The sequence below is a fragment of the Suricata suricatta genome, chromosome 2 (genome assembly GCF_006229205.1).
Source record: "Suricata suricatta isolate VVHF042 chromosome 2, meerkat_22Aug2017_6uvM2_HiC, whole genome shotgun sequence".
Lineage (NCBI taxonomy): Eukaryota > Metazoa > Chordata > Mammalia > Carnivora > Herpestidae > Suricata > Suricata suricatta.
The window spans coordinates 78,514,573-78,535,202 of NC_043701.1; the positions used below are offsets into that span (position 1 = coordinate 78,514,573).

The 20,630-nt window shown below is 42.5% G+C and overlaps 1 protein-coding gene across 3 annotated transcripts in view; it reads right to left on the reverse strand.

Moving 5' to 3' along the window:
* Positions 1–9,742: 9,742 nt before the first annotated feature.
* The window catches only part of LOC115282771 (protein lifeguard 1-like), a 37,543-nt gene continuing 26,655 nt past the window's right edge, over positions 9,743–20,630 (reverse strand). Inside the window, exons 7-12 of one of the 3 annotated variants that reach the window (XR_003904736.1) lie at positions 19,404–19,441; positions 19,234–19,321; positions 17,655–17,744; positions 17,193–17,315; positions 14,928–14,975; positions 10,241–10,280 (exon numbers count right to left, since the gene is read on the reverse strand). Coding sequence is in view for 2 of the 3 variants with exons in the window: in XM_029928941.1 (XP_029784801.1) it covers positions 10,128–10,280; positions 14,928–14,975; positions 17,655–17,744; positions 19,234–19,321; positions 19,404–19,441 (417 nt within the window). In the remaining variant the exon portion in view is untranslated. Of the gene's footprint in view, positions 10,281–14,927; positions 14,976–17,192; positions 17,316–17,654; positions 17,745–19,233; positions 19,322–19,403; positions 19,442–20,630 lie in introns of all 3 variants that reach the window. The other 2 variants (XM_029928941.1, XM_029928952.1) reach the window with 2 other exon arrangements.

The following is a 20,630-nucleotide window of genomic DNA, read 5'->3' on the forward strand; positions in this document are numbered from 1 at the left end:
TCAGTTTGCCTAAATAGCAAAGGCTGACATGTGTTTGTTCTCTTGCACAATACTCATTTGCTGTGTGATTACTGTTTAGTGTTGAAAAAAATCAACTTCCTAGTTATCAGTGTCTTACTGTGAAGAAAATACTGGTCTTAGTTGTAATTAAGATACAGTGGTACAGTGTGTAATTAAAACTAGAGTAAACTGTTGGAATGGCTGTTTTACTTACATATTATCAAAACTAGCATAACATAAACAAAATAGATATGCAACCCTCCATTTAATGTTTTGCCAGATTCTTACCAGAAATCTACAGATACCAAATTTAAGTACGGAGTTTGTAAGGCAAGTCCTGGGCTGGGTAAAAGGCTACATTAGGTTTGATATCCACATGAGTTGTGATTACGGTTTTTGACTAATTTTCTTTTCCTCTAAAACTCTTGTACTTCGAATTCATATGGCTAGGACACTATATTAGAGTACTTAATATTCTGGGTCCCCTTAGAATAAACGGTGTGTGAATTGCTCCTAGGCCATGGGTATCAAAGGACCACATCAGCTTTTATTTCTCTGGTCTTCAGAAACATCGGTATCAATCCCCATTAAATTAGCTGGGGAAAATATTGACTTTGTCTACAGTGTATTACTGTATATTAAACTGAAACAGTCCATTAAAGGATTTTTTTACAGATTTATTTTGGATTAAAAATATTGACCCCAATCAGTTTTTAGACCAGGTTGTAATTTTTCAATAGAAAGAGTCTTTGTATCACATTGAGGCGTCTTGCAAAGCTGCAGTAAGGTGAGAAAGAGCGCTCTGTGTGAAGACGGTGTATGTGAGGGTTCTGGGCCTTGCGCCTGTGCAGCACCCTGTGTTCCTGTGCTGTTACCTCCTGAGCATGAACACTGATCATTATTCAATTTGTATTTCCTTGGTACATATTTTAACAACACAGTCATTGACTTTACAATTCAGAAATAAAGTTTGGCAACGCCTATTTTGTAAACAAGTTAATTTTATAATGTAAAAACAAAAGTTACTCTAACCTTGACTTGTTATTTGCACTTTCATAGTCTATACTTGATACATTCCCACTTTATATACAGTAGGGTTCTACAAACGTGTAGATGTTTGGCCAAATGAATGCTGTTAATAATATGTAAAATTCTTTGATTAAACATTTATTACTTAAACTACTTCACTTTTGTCTCATTACATTACAGACTTGTTTTAACCAAGTCAGGAAGCTGATTTTCTTCAAATTAAATTCCCTATAATAGGATTAACTTGGCTCTTACAAGTAACTGATTAGTGCATATTTTTTACACTAGCCCACTTACTATTTTATACCCCAAAGATAAACTCCAAAACACTGCATGACAATGTGTTAAAACATTGACCTCAGTGCTCTTTTTGTTTTCATCACCTTTAGGAGAAAAGTGTTAGGATTTTTCCTTGAAATTTCTAATAGAAACACACAGGAAATGATAGAATTTTAAGGTGTTTTGTGAAACTGCTTAGGACAGGAAAAAGTTTTTATGCCAAATGACTAGAACACCATCATTGTATTATCTTGTCCCCTGAGTTTCCAAAACAGCCCTTTGCACCTGAACTTCAGGCTTTGTGGGGTCTGCCAGGGATAACCCCTTAGTCATGTATTTATGCTTTTCATTGTGTGGCTCTGAAGCCTACCGACTAATGTCCATCTGCCAAATTCTTCTTCAGATGATGTCTATTGCAGCCACTGATCTCACTTTTGTTCTCCTTTTAGTTCTCAACTGTTGTTGATTACCTGTCATGAATTAAAACCTGAGACTTATTTGAAGTTTGGTTTGTAATTTTAAAAGTTACAGTCAGTATATCTCTGAAGAGTAAAATCTTGGAATCTAAATAACAAATTTTGGGAGTCTTTTTAAGGCTGAAATAAAAACTGTAAGAAAACAATTGTCACATGCTCTACACTTGGGCTGAGTTATAGTATGTCAGCCTCGGACCATTGGCATAATTACTGGGTCTTCTCCTTAGCAACAGTATTTTACAGCCTTGTCAGTCATCATCCTCTTACCAGAACAGATTTCTTTCTAGAAAAATGTAAGTGGTTCTTTCCAGACTACTGTGTGACTGTCCTTATTTTAGAAACTGGCAGTAGTCATAGTTCTTAGAGATGGACCAGAAATTTTTCTTTAGCTCTCTGTTCCACTCAGGACTGACAGGTGGCTGACATACTGAATGGTGGGCACACTTTTAAAGGACTTATCCTTCCTCAGTGTTTGAAACTATAATTTGGAAACATTCTTGATTAGGCTGCACATAATTTTGTGGCCAGCTATTGCACAAGGGCCTAGCCTCCATTTACAGAGAAGATGAGAGGTAAATACATGAAAGAACAAACTCAACACAATATCAGAAAGGCTAGCTCTCCGTCAAGACCGTCCAGTTCTCCTGCACCTCCACCCTTTGCTGGGTGTGCTAAGACCACAAGGCTGACAACCGTTTTGCCTGGGGATTTCTCAGGATGTATGTAGTTAGTAACCTTGAGGACAGGGAGCAGATCTGCTGTAAAAGTGCATTCCTCGCCCTCCGTGTTCTCCAGTTGCATGCCTGGCATCTCTTCAGACCCACTGCATTGTCCCTGTGGATTAGGGGCGATGGAAACTGCCACAAACATGCCGATATTCGTTCTGCAGTCTGTGTTATGAAGCTAAATAAAACCCTTGGCCTCTGACCCAGAAGTCTTGTGTCTTCTGTCAGCAGCCACGATACTGTGACAGGCCAACTTATTGCTTCTTACTGAACCTGGCAGTTTTGGCACTCGGGATGGAATGCTGACAGAAACATGATTTTTCTGGAAGAGGAACCGTGGGCCAGATTTGGGAATATGAGACCTCCCCAGAATCTATCTGGTAGTGATGCTCTCACCTAGGTGACAGATGAAGGATGAGGGAGAACGGGTTCCCTCTGTCCTTATTACTGAACAGAGGTTGAGCTAATGTGTAAACGCTTAGCCATAAAAGCTGGGAATGAAACAAGCTGCCGAAACGGTACCTTGATGGTTGGTGACAAGATGCTGACTGCACAAGTGACAGGTGCCATACACTGCTGGGTAAAACACGGTGCAGGGCGCAGAGACGAAAGCAGCCCTGGGCCCTGGTTCTCTCTGGATGCTAACAGGCATCACCACTGCCATGGGAGAGCCAGTTGGGGCACTGACCTTGGAGCGAGGGGCTAAAGGAGAAAAAAGCCAACAAGTAAGTTTCCTCCCCACAGGTCAGCCTCTCCCACCTCAGGTTTCCCACCATCTTGGTTGGGGGGGGGGCGGGAGAGCAGGGTCTGGCACCCAAGTGCCACCTGCTGTAGCTCTCACTCCCACACATTTTACACTCCTCAGTTAGGAAAGGCATTTGGACAAGCTCTGTAGCAGAGAGAGGCGGCTTCCCTTGTGAGTGGGGTCCTCTGGGTGATTCAGTGTAATGTTGCAGCTTCCAAGTCCGAATGTAGAATTGATGTGTTAGGGCCCACGAGTCCCTGTTTCATAATTGTCACCAGGATTTCTCCCAGTCAAGGACTGCCACATATAGAGAAGTGACACTGGGGGTGTGTAAATTGCTCCCAGTTAGCTCCCTTGTCCCCTCTCCATTGGTCCCAACAGAAATAATAAAGAAATAATAAAGGATTAAGCAAAGAATCCTTCCACTTGATAACTAAAAGCATTCTCCAGCAGGAGAAAGGAAAATCACTCCTTTTGTGAAAGTACTCAGACCATTTCCCAGCACAACATTGCCACCTGCCCGATGCAGCCACCAAGTGCATCGATTTTAGAGAAATTCCACTCTCAACCTGCTGCTAGTGACACTGAATGCTGGCTCATGGAGGCCGTGTGACTCACTGGTGTGACCTCTCCAATTTGAAGTGAGCCAGCTGGAATTAGAAAACTAACATGGGCCAAACAGGCCTTGCAAGTCAAATAGGAATGATGTTAGAGGAGGTATATTTGAGAGTCAGCTAGCCTGACCACAGCAGTATGTATCTGATTTTACATGAAAAAATTAGTAGTTGCCCCTTCAGGATGGATTTTGAAATGTTACTTCACTGCCTGAAGCAAAGGCACTGGCTTAGTAGGGATCTTAGTTCACAGAAGGCCTGCACTTGGTTCAGTTGCTTGGAAGCAAGTTCTACCAAATCCCAGCAAAAATTTCTTGTAAGCTATATAGATAATATAATTCTAGAATTTATATGAAAAGTCAAAAATGGCTCAAAACTATTTTTTTAAAAGTGGCAGGAATCCTTCTCAACATCAAAACTGTAGTAATCAAGACTGTAATACTGGTTGGAGGGATAGACATACATCCACAGAACAGGATGGAGAATCAAAAACAGCCCCAGAGAGATGACAACTGACTTCAATAAAGGTACAAAGGCAATAAGTATAGTTTTTCACCAAGTGGTGCTGGAACAATTGGTTTTAAAATGGGCAAAAATATGAATATCTAAACCTAACATTTTACATAAAATTTAAAATGGGTCACAAATTTAAATGTATATACATTTTTTCAGGAAAAAAACAATAGAAAACGTTCATGATCTAGATTAAGCAAAGAATCCTTCCACTTGATAACTAAAAGCATGATCCATAAAACAAAACGTTGATAAATTGGACTTCATCAAAATTTAACACTTTGCTCTGCAAAAGTCCCTTGTGAAGAAGGTAAAAAGCTACAGACTGGGAGAAAAGATTTGCAAACCACATGTCTAAAATATATAAAGAACTCTCAAAGCTAAACAGTAAAAAGACAAACCAATATAAAATGCACCAAAGACATGAAGAGACATTTTGCTAAAGATAACATGGCTAACCAGCACATGAAAAGTTCCATACCACTCCACCCGGAAAGGCAAATTAAAATCACAATAAGACACACTACATACCTATAAAGGTGGCTAAAATAAACAGCATCAACACCAAATTCTGGCAAGGATGCAGAGAAACTGGGTCACCCATGCACTGCTGGTGGGAATAAAGATGACACAGCAACTGTGGAAAATAGTTGGATAGTTTTCCTTAAAAACCATGCATCCACTTACCATATGACCTGCAGTCCTGGAGTCAAAGTGAAAAACACATCTGTGTAAAAACCTGTACACTACCGTCTAGAGCAGCTTTACTCAGAGAAACCAAAAACTGGAATCTACCAAAATGTCTTCTAATAAAGAAATAGCTAACCATGCTCTATCCATGCAGTGGAATACTACTCAGCCATGAAAGGGGATGAGCTGACCCAACTTGCAACACCCGGGGAGGATCTCAAAGGCATTATGCTGAGTGAAAATAGCCAATCTCAACATGTCACATATTGTGTGGTTCCATTTATCATTTTCAAAATGACAAAATAGAGATGCAAACAAATGAGTGGTCATCAGGAGGTCAGGGTGGTGGGGGGCAGGGAGCAGTGTCTGTGACTATGAAGGGGTAGCACAAGGGACACCTTTGTGGTGAGGGAACAGTCTGTCTTGGTTATGTGGTCAAATCGCACAGAACCATACATCCATGTTGTGCCAATGTCAGCTTTCTGGGTCTGATGCTGTACGTTATATAGGAACCATTGGGGGAAACTGGGCAAAGAGTATATAGGGCCTCTCTACATTTTCTATGTAACTTCCTGTGAATCTGTAATTATTTCAAAATAAAAATTTAAAAAGATAGGCCAAATTGGGTATGCAGGCTCTAGTTTGCTGACTGAATCTTTAGAGCAACAATCATAAATAAAATGTTGTCTTCTTGCATTATGAGCTGTCAGTAATGCTGCAACTTGGGAACCACTGATATCTTCAATCAGTTGACTTGTTTCAAGGACTTTGATTAAGCAAATCTACTGAAACTGCCAACATTTGTCCTTGACAGTAATGTCAAGTATATGCCACAGCACTTCGGCTACTGACATTCTTTGAGCCACTCTGAGTGCCAGGTCGCATACTGATATTAAAAAGAACAAAGCTTGGGCACCTGGGCGGCTTAAGTGTTTAAGCATTCAACTCTTGATTTCAACTCAGGTCAGGATCTCAAAGTTGTGTGATCAAGCCCTGCCTGGGGCTTCATGCTGACAGCATGGAACTTACTTGGGATTTACTGTCTCCCTCTCTCTGCTCCCTCCCCACTCCCGCTCCTCCCTCCCTCACTCCCCCCAATATAAAGAAATTTTAAAAAAAGAACAAAGTTAACTGTACAACAGCCTTTAGCATGAGTAGTTTCAGCAAGGTCCGCTTGTATGTAGATAGATACACGTGCTCATCAAACCACACCTAAAGCTAGATGAGGGAACTCATTTGGGAGAAAAAGTTCAAATTATAGATAGCCCCACATTTGTGGGCATTATAGAAAATATAACTTGAATTCTTCTATGGATTCTCTTTTCCTGTAAGCTTCCATTGCCCTGTTGAGTACATCCTGAGTTGATTTACAAATGTGTCACTCATTTGAGACCACTCTGGACAGAGTTTCAAACTGGGGACTCTTCTCCAAAGACAAATTTCTAATAATGTGAATAAATTAATCTCATTAGATAGACTGATGCCAAGAGGTAATGACTTCCTCAGAGTCCTTACTAAATGCAGAAGTCAAAAGATTGTCATTTAAAAAAAAGTTGCCATAGACATAAAGAATTTCTTTTAAGTCACCACTATGTAATGACACACACAGTAGACTCACACACAAGACTGTGTGTGGCTGGGAACGTTGCTGAAACAACAGAAATACCTGATGTGGTGCCGGAACAGCAGAAACTTGCCGAAATTGGCCAGCATGTCAGTTTTCTTGCTGCCAGGAGAGTATGCAAAACCTCAACCTTCCCAGCTCAATTTTCTTCTTTTATGGAATTAATTCACCATGACTTGGGTACCAAAGCCTTTGGCAGGTGTACACATGGCAATGTTTGCTAACATATCCAGACCCAGAAGCTGTAGAGGGTTGTCCCAGATTTCTTGCTGGGTGGCTTTGAAAAAGTCCCGTTCTCTTCTACTTGCTCCTCTTTCAGAGGTTACGCTCATCTTCAGGACTTTGCTAGTAGGAATAAGAGATTATAAACACAAAAGAAACTCTACTTAAGTAGTGGAGACAGGGCTAATCAGAAATAGGTAACCAAAAAGTCAGGAGTATATGACTATAGTGCTTGTACTTAAATTCAAATGTCTTCTTTGAGATCTGTAAATTCACCTGTGAGACAAATGTCTGACCCCAACAGAAAACAGAGGTGGGATCTGCAAACTGTTTTGCCTGGTCAAGTTCACTTCAGTTCCATTTTAGCCTACTTTATGATTAACTGTGGACCTCTGGAGAACCAGGACGAACCTCCTCAGTGAGTGGAATCACACTTCCTTCCCCAGGAAGTGTTTTATTCCTCCTGCCCTGATGTTTCAATCTGATCCTACTTTGTCTAACTTGCAATACCATAGCATCAAAAACAAACTGTACAGACAACACTTGCCTAAATCTAAATCTGGCCAATTGATCCATTTCAGATTGACAAGAAATTTATGCTCTCATGATCTGCAGTCATCACAGAATTATAATCCACTGTTGTTTTGAAAGTTTCCCAAATGAATTCTTTGGAAAATTCAGTTTTGAGAAGTTCATTTGGCTTATTCACAGCCTTATTTTCTCTAATATTTCCAACAGAGGAGGAAGGAGTTCTTCCAGCTCTCTCTGGCTGACTCCCGCTGCAGAGCCCCTGGCAGCAGATCAACCCTCTTCCCTTCTCCAAGCCCGGATTCCCCCAGCACAGGCTCTGCAGACCCCGCTCCCTCTGCTCCCCCTCCCCCTTCATCTCAAGAGAGGCTTCCACAGGTAAATGCTCAATCCTTCTCTCCAGTTTTGGAGAAAGGGGCCCTGAGACTGTCCAAGGCTATCCCTTCTCAGATTCCCTTATTTTTTTCCCCATTTCTAGTATTTTAACTTCCTTCTGCCTTCAAACATGCCCCAAATTTCCCCTGTCCTGGAAAATGAAAAACCAAAAAGTAAAAAAATGTACAACCTTCTCTCCTTCCAGAGGAGAAGCAACCAGACTTCTCTCTGGGTCTGGCCTCACCTTCCACGACCTCCATTTTTTGCCTCCATGAAGTCTGGATTCCTCCAGGACAGCGATCCAGTTGTCAGATCTGTTGGGCTTGCTCTTGCTTTTTCTGTGCCTTGACTTTTGGGCGTAGGTTAAATGAAACAGTTGGCAAGGACCTAGGACACCATAACCCTAAGTGAAGTATAGCTACATGTCATTACACCTTCCTGGAAGACTTTGCTGGCCTCTGTAATGTTATGCTTTCACTGCTCTGTTTCTGTTTCCCACATTCTCTTCCTTCCATCTCCTAACTATGGCATCTCCAGAACTTGGTCTTTGGACTCCCCTATTTATGTCATTCCTGACTATTTCATCTATTCGCCCAGCCTCAGTTCTCACCTGCGATGGCCCCCAATTACCTCTAGCTCCAAGCTTCAGCTCCAGAAACTCTGCCAGATTAACATTTCCTCTCTTTCCAAGTATTCAATATCCAAACCTACTTTTATCACCTCACAACTCCCCAAGCCATTTCCTTCTTTCTTATGATTAAAAGCTTTATTTTAGTAAGTGACAATCACCCACAGTAAAATCTGCCCTGAACACTCATGCACCACTTCCATCAACACTTTTGGCTATTTCATGATCACGTGATTGACTCATTCTACCCCATTTATCCACTGTCCTGTAGTGCCTTCAGTGGGTCTTGCACTAGCTCTCCTACAACCTTCTTCTCTACCACCTCCCTTCTCTACTCTAACCCACCCACCTAACGCAGACTGAAGCTAAAGCAGTGCCTTCACCATGATACTGTAATCCAAATCTTATGCTTACAAGATAAAGGTCTGAAATCCTGAGCCTAAAAGTTGAGGTCCTCAATCATCTGGCATAACCATCCCTCTGCAGAAATTCTCCCGCTCCCTCCCTGAGCCACCTGTAGCACACCAGGTGTGGGCCTGCTTTGTGCCTTTGCTCATCCTGCAGATGTGACTTGCGTGCATCTTGCTGGAGTGAGCACCAGAGACCGACTGAAATTAGAAACAAGTGAGGCAAGGTTGTAGCCACAGGTTCATTTGGATGGCTCTGAAAGTGTGAACTTTTACATCTCTATGAAAATTTTCTCATCAAGCATCTCACAACAACAAGGTGTCAGACTCCAGGAGGAATATGGCAGTCTGTCTAACCTATGACCTTCAGGAACGTAATCAAGTCATCTAGATAAGATACATATAAATAAATAAGTCATGGAAAATGCTATGAGACTTCTTATTGCAGGGGGGGTGGAGTTTCAGTTTTGCATGATTGAACATTTTGTTGGAGATGGGTCACATGATAATGAGAATGTACTTAACATTACTGAACCATGCAAGTGAAGACTAGTCAAGATGGTAAAATTTTGTTATGTGTATTTTATCACAATTAAAATATTTTTTTTAGTTGTTCCAGACAATCAGTGGAGAGGGTTGCTGAGTTAAGCGCAGAAGTAGAGAGGGACAGTGACAATCCAGCTAATATTCTATCCTGAATTCTTTCTGCACATTAACTCTGTTAATTCCTTCTGAATCCTAATAGACAGATACTACTATTCTCTCCGGTCTGACTCTGGAATACAGGGAAAATGCAGAATCCTTTAGTTATCTTACTTTAAAAAAAAAAAAAAAAAAGTCAGATGCCAAATATTCAAGAATGTCCAAGAGAAGATAACGGGTAAATATAGGTTTCTATAATCAAATTTATTCATGTAAAGAGATGTTGTTATGTTGTTTATTGCTTGAAATACTGCCTGGAAAACTTCAACACTGTAATGGGCATCTTGCAAATGTTTGTAAGTATGTAATTCTGATGCTCATCTTTAGAATTTATAAAAATTAGAAATGTCCCCCAGAAAGCTTTGCAGTGTGACAATGGAACCAAAACTATCACGGCTGCAGCTACCACCTGTTGAACGCTTGGTTTCATTTGACAAAAAGCAAGTATCTTGAAGTATTTTTGTTAATAAAAGGCTTTTGAAGTGGCAACCTCCTCACGTCTGTGCCCCCGACACTTCAGAGGCGTGCCTCCTCCCCTTTTTCCAACACAAGCCAGTCCTGGCCGTCTGACTACCGTGCCAGTCCAATCAGTTGCAAAATAAATAAGAAAAGGTTGATTATGTCCAAGTAGATGTTCAGGGCAGCAAAAACATACTCTTCGGGGTGCAGGTCAGCGTGAGGGTGGTGCCCTCCCACCATGAGCTGCACATCCATCACCAAGTACTTAAAGAAAAGAAAGAAGAATTAGCTACCAGAATGGTATATTTCTATCAAATAAGTATCCTAAATTATCTGGAGGAAATATTTTAGCATCAGCAAATATACTGCAGAAAGTCAAGTTGTGGCTGAGTCAGGTTAATTTTACAGCCTCAACCACTCACTGTGTCCCCGGGTTTGTACTCCATCTGTTACAGCGAGTGCTTCGTCCTCCTGAAGCTGGCAGGATCAAGTCTGTGGTCCTTCTTTGCAGACCCAGAAACCTTTGTGCCTTTAGTCAATGAGGAGGGATGACTGGACACAGAGATAAACTACAAACCACCCACATGTTCTTGCTGAACCAAGAATGAAAATAAAGATGGTTCCTGACATTAAGATTGATACACAGCAATAATGCTGAATTCTTCGACCTTTGGATGATAGCGTTTTTCAAACCCTGACATTGGAATGGCTTTATGAGATGTTAGTACTTCCAAAATATAGAATGAGGGGAAGGTGGGATTTGTATACAGTTAAATATTTCCCCCAAATAAAAAGTGTAGCTCAGCTGCAGTAGGTAGAACAGTGAGGCCCCAAAACAGCAGGAAGAGAGCCAAAGGGCTCTCTCAGCCTTGTGTTCGTAGCCAGGCGAGCAGCCCTGGGCAGCATGAGGACATCAGAGGCGGAAAACAAAACGGCGGCCCCTCCCTTTATATCCAGCCTGAGACTAATAGATTGACTCTGGCATTACAGAGAATTCCTGGGTTCTTTAAGCTTCTTTAAAATAACTCATTTAGAACAATATCCTCTTCAGTGAGACCCACCCCAAGTGATTCAAGTACCGCCTCCCCCAAGTTCTGGTTCCCACTCAGGCCTTGAAGAATAAGGAGGAAGGGAGAGAAGAGCAGAGGAAAGGACGTGGGCACCGCCTGGGTAGCTTCGTGCCAGGTCATCACGGACATCATCTCCTGTGACGTGTGACCAAGCCCGTGGAGGCAGGGGTGATGAACTGAGCCTCTGAAGGAAGATCACACTGTGGTGAATGGCAGAGAAGGAAGTCAGCCCCACAGCTGGGCAGGAGGTCAAAACAGGTGCCTCACCGGGACCACTGAGTCCCTTCTCCCTGCCTCTCCGCCCCTCTGCTGATGACTGACTCTAGCAACTTTGGGGGGGGGGGGGGATAAGCTACAGTGACCAATCACTCCATTTTGTCCAGGACTTTACTGTGTCCTTAGAAATCTCTCCATCCCAGGCTACCAGGGCAGTTGGTCACCCTAAAAAGCAGGCTGCCCAGCCGCTGGGCTTCCAGCCTTCATCTGTCACCCTGAGGTCCTGACTTCTATAGAGAGGTGCTTTTCTCTCTTCATCCCCTCCAAGAACTCTTGACTTTATCTGATTTCTTCTCATAAGAGGGTTAGTAACTTCTAATCATTTCAGAGACATGCCTTGGTGGTTAGGCGTGTACCTCCCAGGTGAAATTACGTTTTTGAAGGCAGAGAGGAAAGTGAGAGCGTGATATGAGCTGCGATCCACCTCTTCTCCCCCGATCCCCAACCACCCCGAGGGGATGGGGCTCAGGACGCAACCCAAGCCACAGTCAGCCCACAGGGAAGCCCTGGTTCGGATCCAGATCCCCCAGGAGCATTTGGGGCTAACCCCCTGCCCCACCCCCCTGCAACTCTGGTGGCTAAGTAACATCCTCCTCACCCCCGCTGAACAATTTTCAATTTCCCTTTTGCTTTATTTGTTTATTTGTTGGGTAGACCTGCCTGAGTCTACAAGAATTTTTTCTCTGCCTCCAAACTGGGAACAGAAACACCAATGTACTTTTGCATGGAAACAAACTAAGCCTGAAACAGGACACGAGATTTAACAGGCATCAATATGGAAAGGCTGAGAACATAAGAGCAAAGGAAAATGAGCACAAGTTAGTTCCCTTCGGTATTAGGAGAAGAAATAAGAAAACTGAATTATACATACACAACCTCCTGGTCTAAATTTTTCTGACATTTGAAAATAGGACATAATTCTAACAAAAAGGAACATGATGAAACAAAATGTGGGTATTTTTAAGCTGGGTGGTAGTATGTGGAGTTTATTACTCCATTCTCAGTACTTGTGGGTATGTTTGGAAATGCCAAAAATAAACAATTAAAGAAAATAACTAAAAGATATGACATGATAAAAGCATAAAATGGAATACCATGCAGCCTTTAAGAAAGAATGGACTTGGGGCACCTGGGTGGCTCAGTCGGCTAAGTGTCCAACTCTTGGTTTTGGTCACATCATGAACTCATGGTCCGTGAGTTTGACCCGCACATTGGGCTCTGTGCTGACAGCGTGGAGCTTGCTTGGGATTCTCTCTCTCCCTCTCACTCTGCCCTTCCTGCAATCTCTCTCCCTCAAAAATAAATAAACAAACATAAAAAAAGAATAAACCCAATCCATGACTGCTAATATGTGGAGACCATTATTTTTAAGTGAAAAAGCAAAGGTGGAAGCTTCTATATAGTATGATTACACTTTAGAGAGAGAGAGAGAGGTGTGTGGGTTTGTGTATGAATGGCCAACGCAACATTAAAGGAGAAAAACAAAGTTGGAGGACATATTCTACCAGACTTCAAGACTTACTATGGAGTAAGACAGTGTGGTATTGATCAAAGAAGAAACAAACATATCAACAGAATAGACTAGAGAGCCTAGGAGTAGATCCATGTATAAATAGTCAACTGAACTTTGACAAAGGAGCAAAGGCAATACAATGGAGCAAAGATAATCTCTTCAACAAGTGGTGCTGGAAAAACTGGGCATCTATATGCAAAAAATAAATAAATAACAACCTAGAGAGAAACCTTATATCCTTCACAAAAATTAACTTGAAATCTATCCTTGGGGCACCTGGCTGGCTCAGTCCTAAATTCAAGCCCCATGGTGGGAGTAGAGGTTACTTAAATAAATAAAACTTTAAAAAAACTTAAAAAAAAATTATCATTGACCTAAGTATAAAACACAAAACTATAAAACCCTTAGAAAATACTAGAAGAGGAAAATTAGATGACCTTGGGTATGGTGGTGACTTTTTAGTTATGACCCAAAGGTATAATCCATGAAAGAAATAATGCATAAGCCTGAGTTCATTAAAATTAAAAACTTCTGCTCTGTGAAAGACAATGTCAAGAGAATGAGAAAACAACCCATAGACAGGAGAAAATATTTGCAAAAGACACATCTGATAAAGGGCTGTTACCCAAAATATACAAAAGAAAAGCTTAAAACTCAACAATAAGCAAACAATCTGGTTTAAAAAGATCATTACTGGGGCGCCTGGGTAGTTCAGTCGCTTAAGCATCTGACTTCGGCTCAGGTCTTGATCTCTCCGTCTGTGAGTTCAAGCCCCACAGCTCAGAGCCTGGAGCCTGCTTCAGATTCTGTGTCTCCTTCTCTCTCTGCCACTCCCCACTAGCACTCTCTCTGTCTCTCTCTCTCTCTCAAAAGTAAATAAATATTTTTAAAAAATAAAAAATAAAAAATAAATGAAAAGATCATTACTTGTTCTTTGGGCTGAAGAACTTAGAAGACATCTCACCAAAGAAGATATATGGATGGCAAATAAACACATTAGTAGATACTCCACATCATATGTCATTGGGGAAGTGAAAATTAAAACAGCAGTAAGATACCACTATTGGAATTGCCAAATTCTAGAACACTTACAACATCAAATGCTGCTGAGGATATAAAGTAACAAATTCTTATTCGCTGCTGGTGGGAATCCAAAAATGGTACAACTACTTTTGAAGACAGTTTGGCGGTTTCTTATAAAACTAAACATACTTTTACCATCTGATCCAGTAGTCATACTCCTATCTACCTGCAGGAGTTGAAAACTATGTCCACACAAAAACCTGCACAGGGATGTTTACAGTAGCTTTTTTCATTATTGCCAAAACTTGGGAGCAAACAAGATGCCCTTCAATAGGTGGATGGATACATAAACTGTGGCACGTCTAGACAATGGGAAGTTATTCAGCACTACAAAGAAATGAATTATCAGGTCCTGAAAACACCCAGAGGAAACTTACGTGCATATCAGTAAGTGAAATAAGCCACTCTGAAAAGGCGACATACTACATGATGACTCTATGACATTCTGGAAAAGGTAACACTTGGAAATAGGGAAAAGATGGGTGGTTGCTCAGAGTTGGAGGTAGGGGAGGGATCAAAAGGTGGAACATGAAGGGTTTTTAGAGCAGTAAAAACACTATATGATAGTATAATGATGGAATGTGACAGTAGATATTTATCTAGGTCCATAGACTGTACAGCACGAAGAGTAAAGTCTAAGGTGAACTTTAGGTGATTATAGTGTGTCAATGTACATTGCGCAATGTAACAAAGGTATCACTCTGGTGAGTGATGTTGATAATGGGGGAGGCCATGTGTGTGTAGGGGCAGGGGATATGTGGGAAATGTCCATGCCTCCCTCTCCCTTTTGCTGTGAACTTAAAAGTGCTCTAAAAATTGTCTTTATAAAGAAAAAGGAGAAGGAGGGAAAAGAGGAGGAGGAGGTGCAGGAGAGGGAAGCGAATTACTGACTCTACTTTACTCTGGTCCTAACACTTGACAATGCACAGACCATATTCTTTGTCAAAGAGAGGGAGAAACTGCACTCACAAGTGAGAAGAGCACAGTTCCAAGTCCAGCATACAATACATGAAACCACTGCGAAGAGAAGAAAAAATTGTATATTAAAAACAAGACTTGGAATAATGAAGTGGCTCACTTGGTTTACTGCTGTCAGATAGGGACCCAGTATTAAGGAAAGTCACATCTGTCGGGAATTTCATCTTTTTGAACATAGTGGTCAACAGCATCCACTCAATTCCATTCAGCAAACACACAACAACTACCCTTGCCAAATCAGTCTTCTTAAGGTAAGTGCTAAACATCTCATGCACGGCAGGGCAAGCAGAATATACTAACTAGATATGTTTCATTTTATGCACTATCGCATAGCCCTTCTAGGGCATCTGCCCCTACACTCAGCTCTTAGAACGGGTAGCTCTTGGAAAATAGCGACCCTCACATACCCTCGGTAGGGCTGATTGACAAGAGCTGGAAGATGTCCACTCCAACAGCAGTGGCTCTCTTGACTGACCAGAAAGTAAGATCAAACAGATACACCAGGCCAGTCAGAAATCAATTCTGCATCGTCAGCTACTGCTGGAGCTATTACTATACAAATGGAGGTGGCCAATGAACTCAAGAGAGGAAGGCGGGATTTCCATTTCTGTGAATCCTGCTGCTTCTTCCCCACCTGGGAGTAAAAAAGAGCTTCCCTGGGTCTTCGCCTCAAGCTCTTCTGTGCTGTACCCATCCCTTGCAACCAAAACACCCCTGATCAGAATGTGGGACTGATCTGAATGCCAAAGGGGTTGGCTTTGTAGAAGGAGAAGATAAAGAAGTGGTATATGACTCTGAGAAGAATAATGTCATTCACTCTTCAGGACAAGAAAGCTCATCCTAGGGGCGCCTGGGTGGTTCGTTCAGTTGGTTAAGTGTCTTGACTTCAGCTCAGGTCTTGATCTCATGGTTCATGAGTTTGAGCCCCACTCCAGGCTCTCTCCTGCAGCACAGAGCCAGCTTTGGATCTTCCATCTCCCTCTCTCTCTGTCACTTCCCCACTCACGCTCTCCCTTTCAAAAATAAATAAACTTAAAAGAAAGAAAAAAAAGAAATAAAGCTCATCCTAAATGAATAGAGCATTCTGCTAACCAGGGAAGATCCTTGGTAAAGAACATAAATCAAGGGACAGTATTTCTAGACTTAGCTAATAGTAGGAAAATACCTGGGTACTGGAGTCTGAAGAATTCAAAATTGCCAAAGTCAAACAAGCCTGTATACTTACAACAAGGCTCTGTCAAATGTCTTCCCTTCCATTTAAACATGTGTGAGATTATATATTGTAAATATTTGTGAAAGGAACTAAGTTTCATCTATCTAGTAGGAAACACTGTTTGTTAACTGCACCTAAATGGTACTGTAAAGACCTATGCATCCAACCTAAAAAATATTTGTATTATTTCTACCAATATCTGGGCTACCAGCCATGATAATAAATGGAGAGCTCTGTGGCCTTTTAAGGCACATTTTTGATATATCTTTATCTCTAAAATACAGATGCTAAAAAATAAAACAAAAGTAAATAAAATCTCCCTAACCATAAGTCTATATGGTCACTCATAAAGCTAAACCAATTCAGGCTTAGCTCCTGATTATATGTCTGAAGATCACTTAACAAGTCCACCTATTGCCAAAGAAGCTCTTGGATTCAGCAATTGGGCCAAGTTGGCCTTAGGGCTTTAGTCAAAAGGTCACATGCCCCAGGCCAATCTTCAGTGGCCTCCGCACGGAGGCCAGTGACGCGACAGGCCCGCACCCACCCCCGCTTCCACCCACAGATGCTGCGCTGGGCAGAGCCCGGCACTGGCGTCCCACAGAGCCGGTTTTCATCCCACCCTACCGCTTACTCCCCCTGTAGACTTGGATGAATTATTTAATTTCTCTGAGCCTGTGTTCTTAGCTATACAATAGATGACACATGTACTTTTCAGAAAGGTCGTGAGAAATAAATGTAATGCCTATGAGAAAACCACAGGCTTATGTCTGATATCTGGTAAGAAGTCAATAAATATATAAAAGGAAGAAAGGAAGGAAGGAAGGAAAGCAAGCTGGAATTACTCTAGGCTACCATCAGGAAAGTCTGAAAAGCCCATCACTCCACTTTCATTATTTCAAACAAGCAGCACCCACGTATAGGAGGAGTCTGATGCCCCGTAGATGGGTTCACCCCAAACCCTCTTAGGGAAAGACAGTGGTAGAGAGATGGAGCTCCGTCTTCATGCCCCACACTTCTGGTCCACAACACCCCCAACACACCATGCTGGGTGGCCACAAGGACAAGCCTCACAGACCCCCAGCTACCAGGTGCTGGCCACTGTGCAGTGAGCTTCTGGGCCATGCCTGCCACTTCTCAGTCACTGGGGGGCAGCAGAGCCCTTCCTGGGAGACAAAGGACTACAGTCAACTTTAGCTCAAGGGCGCCACCCCAAACCCACCGACGGCCTTGCTAAACCTCACGGACTCCATGTCTAGAATGTTTCCACCGCCCCCCTTCCCTCCCCTTCACTTGGTGGCAGATATGCTAGTGTGGTGGACACGTCCTCTGGTCCTTGGTGGCTCCCCAGCCCCTTTTCTCTTGTAGACACTTCTCTGGTTCAAGTCCTCACCCAGTTCACCCAGCCTGGTGTCCGCTGCACAGAGGCTCTAAGCCAAGACAGCCAGCACTTTGCCTTATATTTCTAACAATTCTCTGAGGTTCCCAAACGAGATCCCACTTACATATGAGCGTATGAAGAGTAAGAGAGTTCCATAGATAATCAGTACGAAGAGTAGAACAAACAGCATCCCATTCAGCATGGTGAAATCCCACTGAGGAGACATAACACAGAAACAGCTCACTTACCATCCGAAGGGATTTCAGGAGGTTTAGAGATGCATTTTTATCCCCCCATAGACAAAAACTGGCCCATTTGGTACTAATTCACCCTGGACAGCTCTGAGACTCATAGACCTCCATTTGCCTCCATCACTGAAAAATGCTACATTAAAGAGTGTGGTGTTGCAGGAGTACGGAGAAGGGAACAAGAGCCATGGGTACATGAGGGTTCACTATGCTATCCTATGTTCGCATTGATATGACATTTCCCCTCAATAAAAAAGGTACATTGAATAAACAGAAATTTGTATGTACAGTATGGTCATATTTCTAAAAATGTGCATAAACTACAGCAATGGAACTCGGTTTTCCATGTTTGTGTGCATATATTTTAATAAAAATTATATTTTTATTAAAATGCTATTTAATAATAATACACTAAGCTTTCAGAAATTGTTGCTAATGATTCTTTTGTCATTTTGCAATTTATTAATATGATTTTTGGCTTTGCCCTTATAAATCAGGGATAAAAGCAGCCTGGGGAAGCTGAGGACTTTCTTTTTAAAGAAAGGGGAATATTCATCTTCTGACTTGAATAGAGTGATATTATGCAGCAAAAGAAGACCCTTGAATCCATGATACTTTCTTGTAAGAGCACTTCCCTAATTCCTCCATTTCCCACTCACCCCCTCCCCCTTGCACACCAAGAGGATAATTTAAAGTACTGGGTCTCCACATGTGGTTCCTAAACCTGCACCATCTGTGAAATGCACATTTTTGGGTTGCATCCCAGGCTTTCTGAAGCAGCAACACCAGGGCGGCTAGAATCTGTGTTTTAACTAGCCCTCCAGAGGATTCTGACAGCTGTTTAAAACATGTTTGTCAAGAGGGGTGCCTGGGGGGCTGAGTCAGTTAAGTGTCCAACTTCGGCTCAGGTCATGATCTCACGGTTCATGGGTTCGAGCCCCGTGTCGGGCTCTGTGCTGAGCGCTCAGAGCCTGGAGCCTGCTTCAGAATCTGTGTCGTCCTCTTGCTCTGCACCTCCCCTGCTCACACTCTTTCCCTTTCTATCAAAAGTAAATGTTTAAAAAAAATGTTTAAATATTTGTCTATAGCCGTGCATTCCATACCTGTGGCCAGGTGAGCATTTGAAGTGTGGCTAGTCTGAAGTGAGGTGTGAATTTTACTTAAAAAATAGATGGTAAAATGTCTCAATATTTTTGTTATATTGATTACTGAAGTGTTAATACCTTGCATACATTGGGTTAAATAAAATATATGATTAAAATTAACTTCACCTGTTTCTTTTTGCCCCCCACCTATTTTATTTGGGTTTTTTTTACCGTGATTACTAAGAAAGTCAGAAGCCAGAGGCCCACTGGACAGTGGTGAGCAGGAAGGAGGAGAGGTAGAACGGGTCAGGAGGGGTAAAGGAGCACATCTACACATCCCTTGTGACAGAAATGTTTTGCTGATACATACTTTTGTCTGGAGAGCAAATAAAGTGAGTGATAATGTCACCAGAGCGGTTGCCACTGTTGCCCACAACACTTCCTCTGCATTATAGAAACTAAAACCAGAGAGTGTGATTACTGTTCACGTACATACAAAGAAAAGCACATGTGAGAAAGGAAATGTGTAAAAAGACTTACACTGAAACGGCTCCCAGCAGCAGACCTTGAAGAATTGTCTAAAAACAAAATTCACAGTCAGAACCCTGGTCCTGGAGGCCCAGAATCCAGAGGAAATGATTGAAGCTGTGTGTGTGTGTATTGGTGGGGCCTAGGGAGCATGTGGGAATATGCACAACCCCAGTGCCCGGAGGTATGGGAAGGTTAATTATGGGACAAAAATACTAGAACTAAACATTTACCTAACATTTCCCCCAAGCCTGACAAGATGCTTTTATTAGTAAAAATTCCTTAGAATAGAGGAGTTAACGTTCAGCATATTTAGTGCATTAAATATGTTAGTTAGGAATATAGAAACCGTAATAAAAAGTTCATCTGTAAGACCAGATCAAGTGGGGCCACCCACACAGATACATCTTAATGTATCAAAGCAGGACATGCTATTTCTACTAATGCTTTGCCAACAGTTTCAAGAGCTGACCCTTCCTATAGGGCTTGGGTAAGAGTTGAACACTTCAAACCTCAGATGCGGGAGGAGGGTTGAGACCCCAGGACTGGGCATGTGGCTCAAGGACGGTCTCTGCAGAGGTTGGGGCTGCACCTGTAGGTGCCCAGCCGGGGCTGGGAAGAGGGCTGCACGGAGGCGGTGTCAGGCCCGAGGGCCTCCAGGGTCTGCGGGGCCATGTGGAGAGGGGCAGGTGCGGAGAGCTGGCAGTGGTCAAGCCAGAGCATGAGACCAAAAAAAAGGCAACGAGGCCGTACCTGGGGGCACAGTCAGGCTCCATGGGAGCAGGCGGGTGGGTGAGACTACGGGGATCAGTGGCTGCAGGGCCTGAGGACATCCCGGCCGGTAGGGCGCTCCACAAGAGGCAGATCCAGAGACTCAGCGGACCCTCTGGTCTACAGCAAGAGCCAGGAAAGAATCTTCTGGTCTCCAGGAGTACCAATGAAGACATTTAACCATGATGCGAGGACTGCTAGGGTGACTTTGAACTTCTCCCGCTGGCCAGCGTCATACAGGAAAGGAGAATCCCAAGTGTCCTGGACTGTTCTCTGCATTTCCCAGACACAGTGAGTAGTTGCCTGATTCTCTTCTGTCAAATCTACCGAAGCTGTCTTTATTTCCATCATAGGTTACTAACAGTGTATCTGTTCCATGTACACAATTGTTTGATTTTTTAATGTTTATTTATTTTTGATACAGTGCAAGTAGGGGAGGGGAAGAGAGAGACTGAATTGTCAGTACAG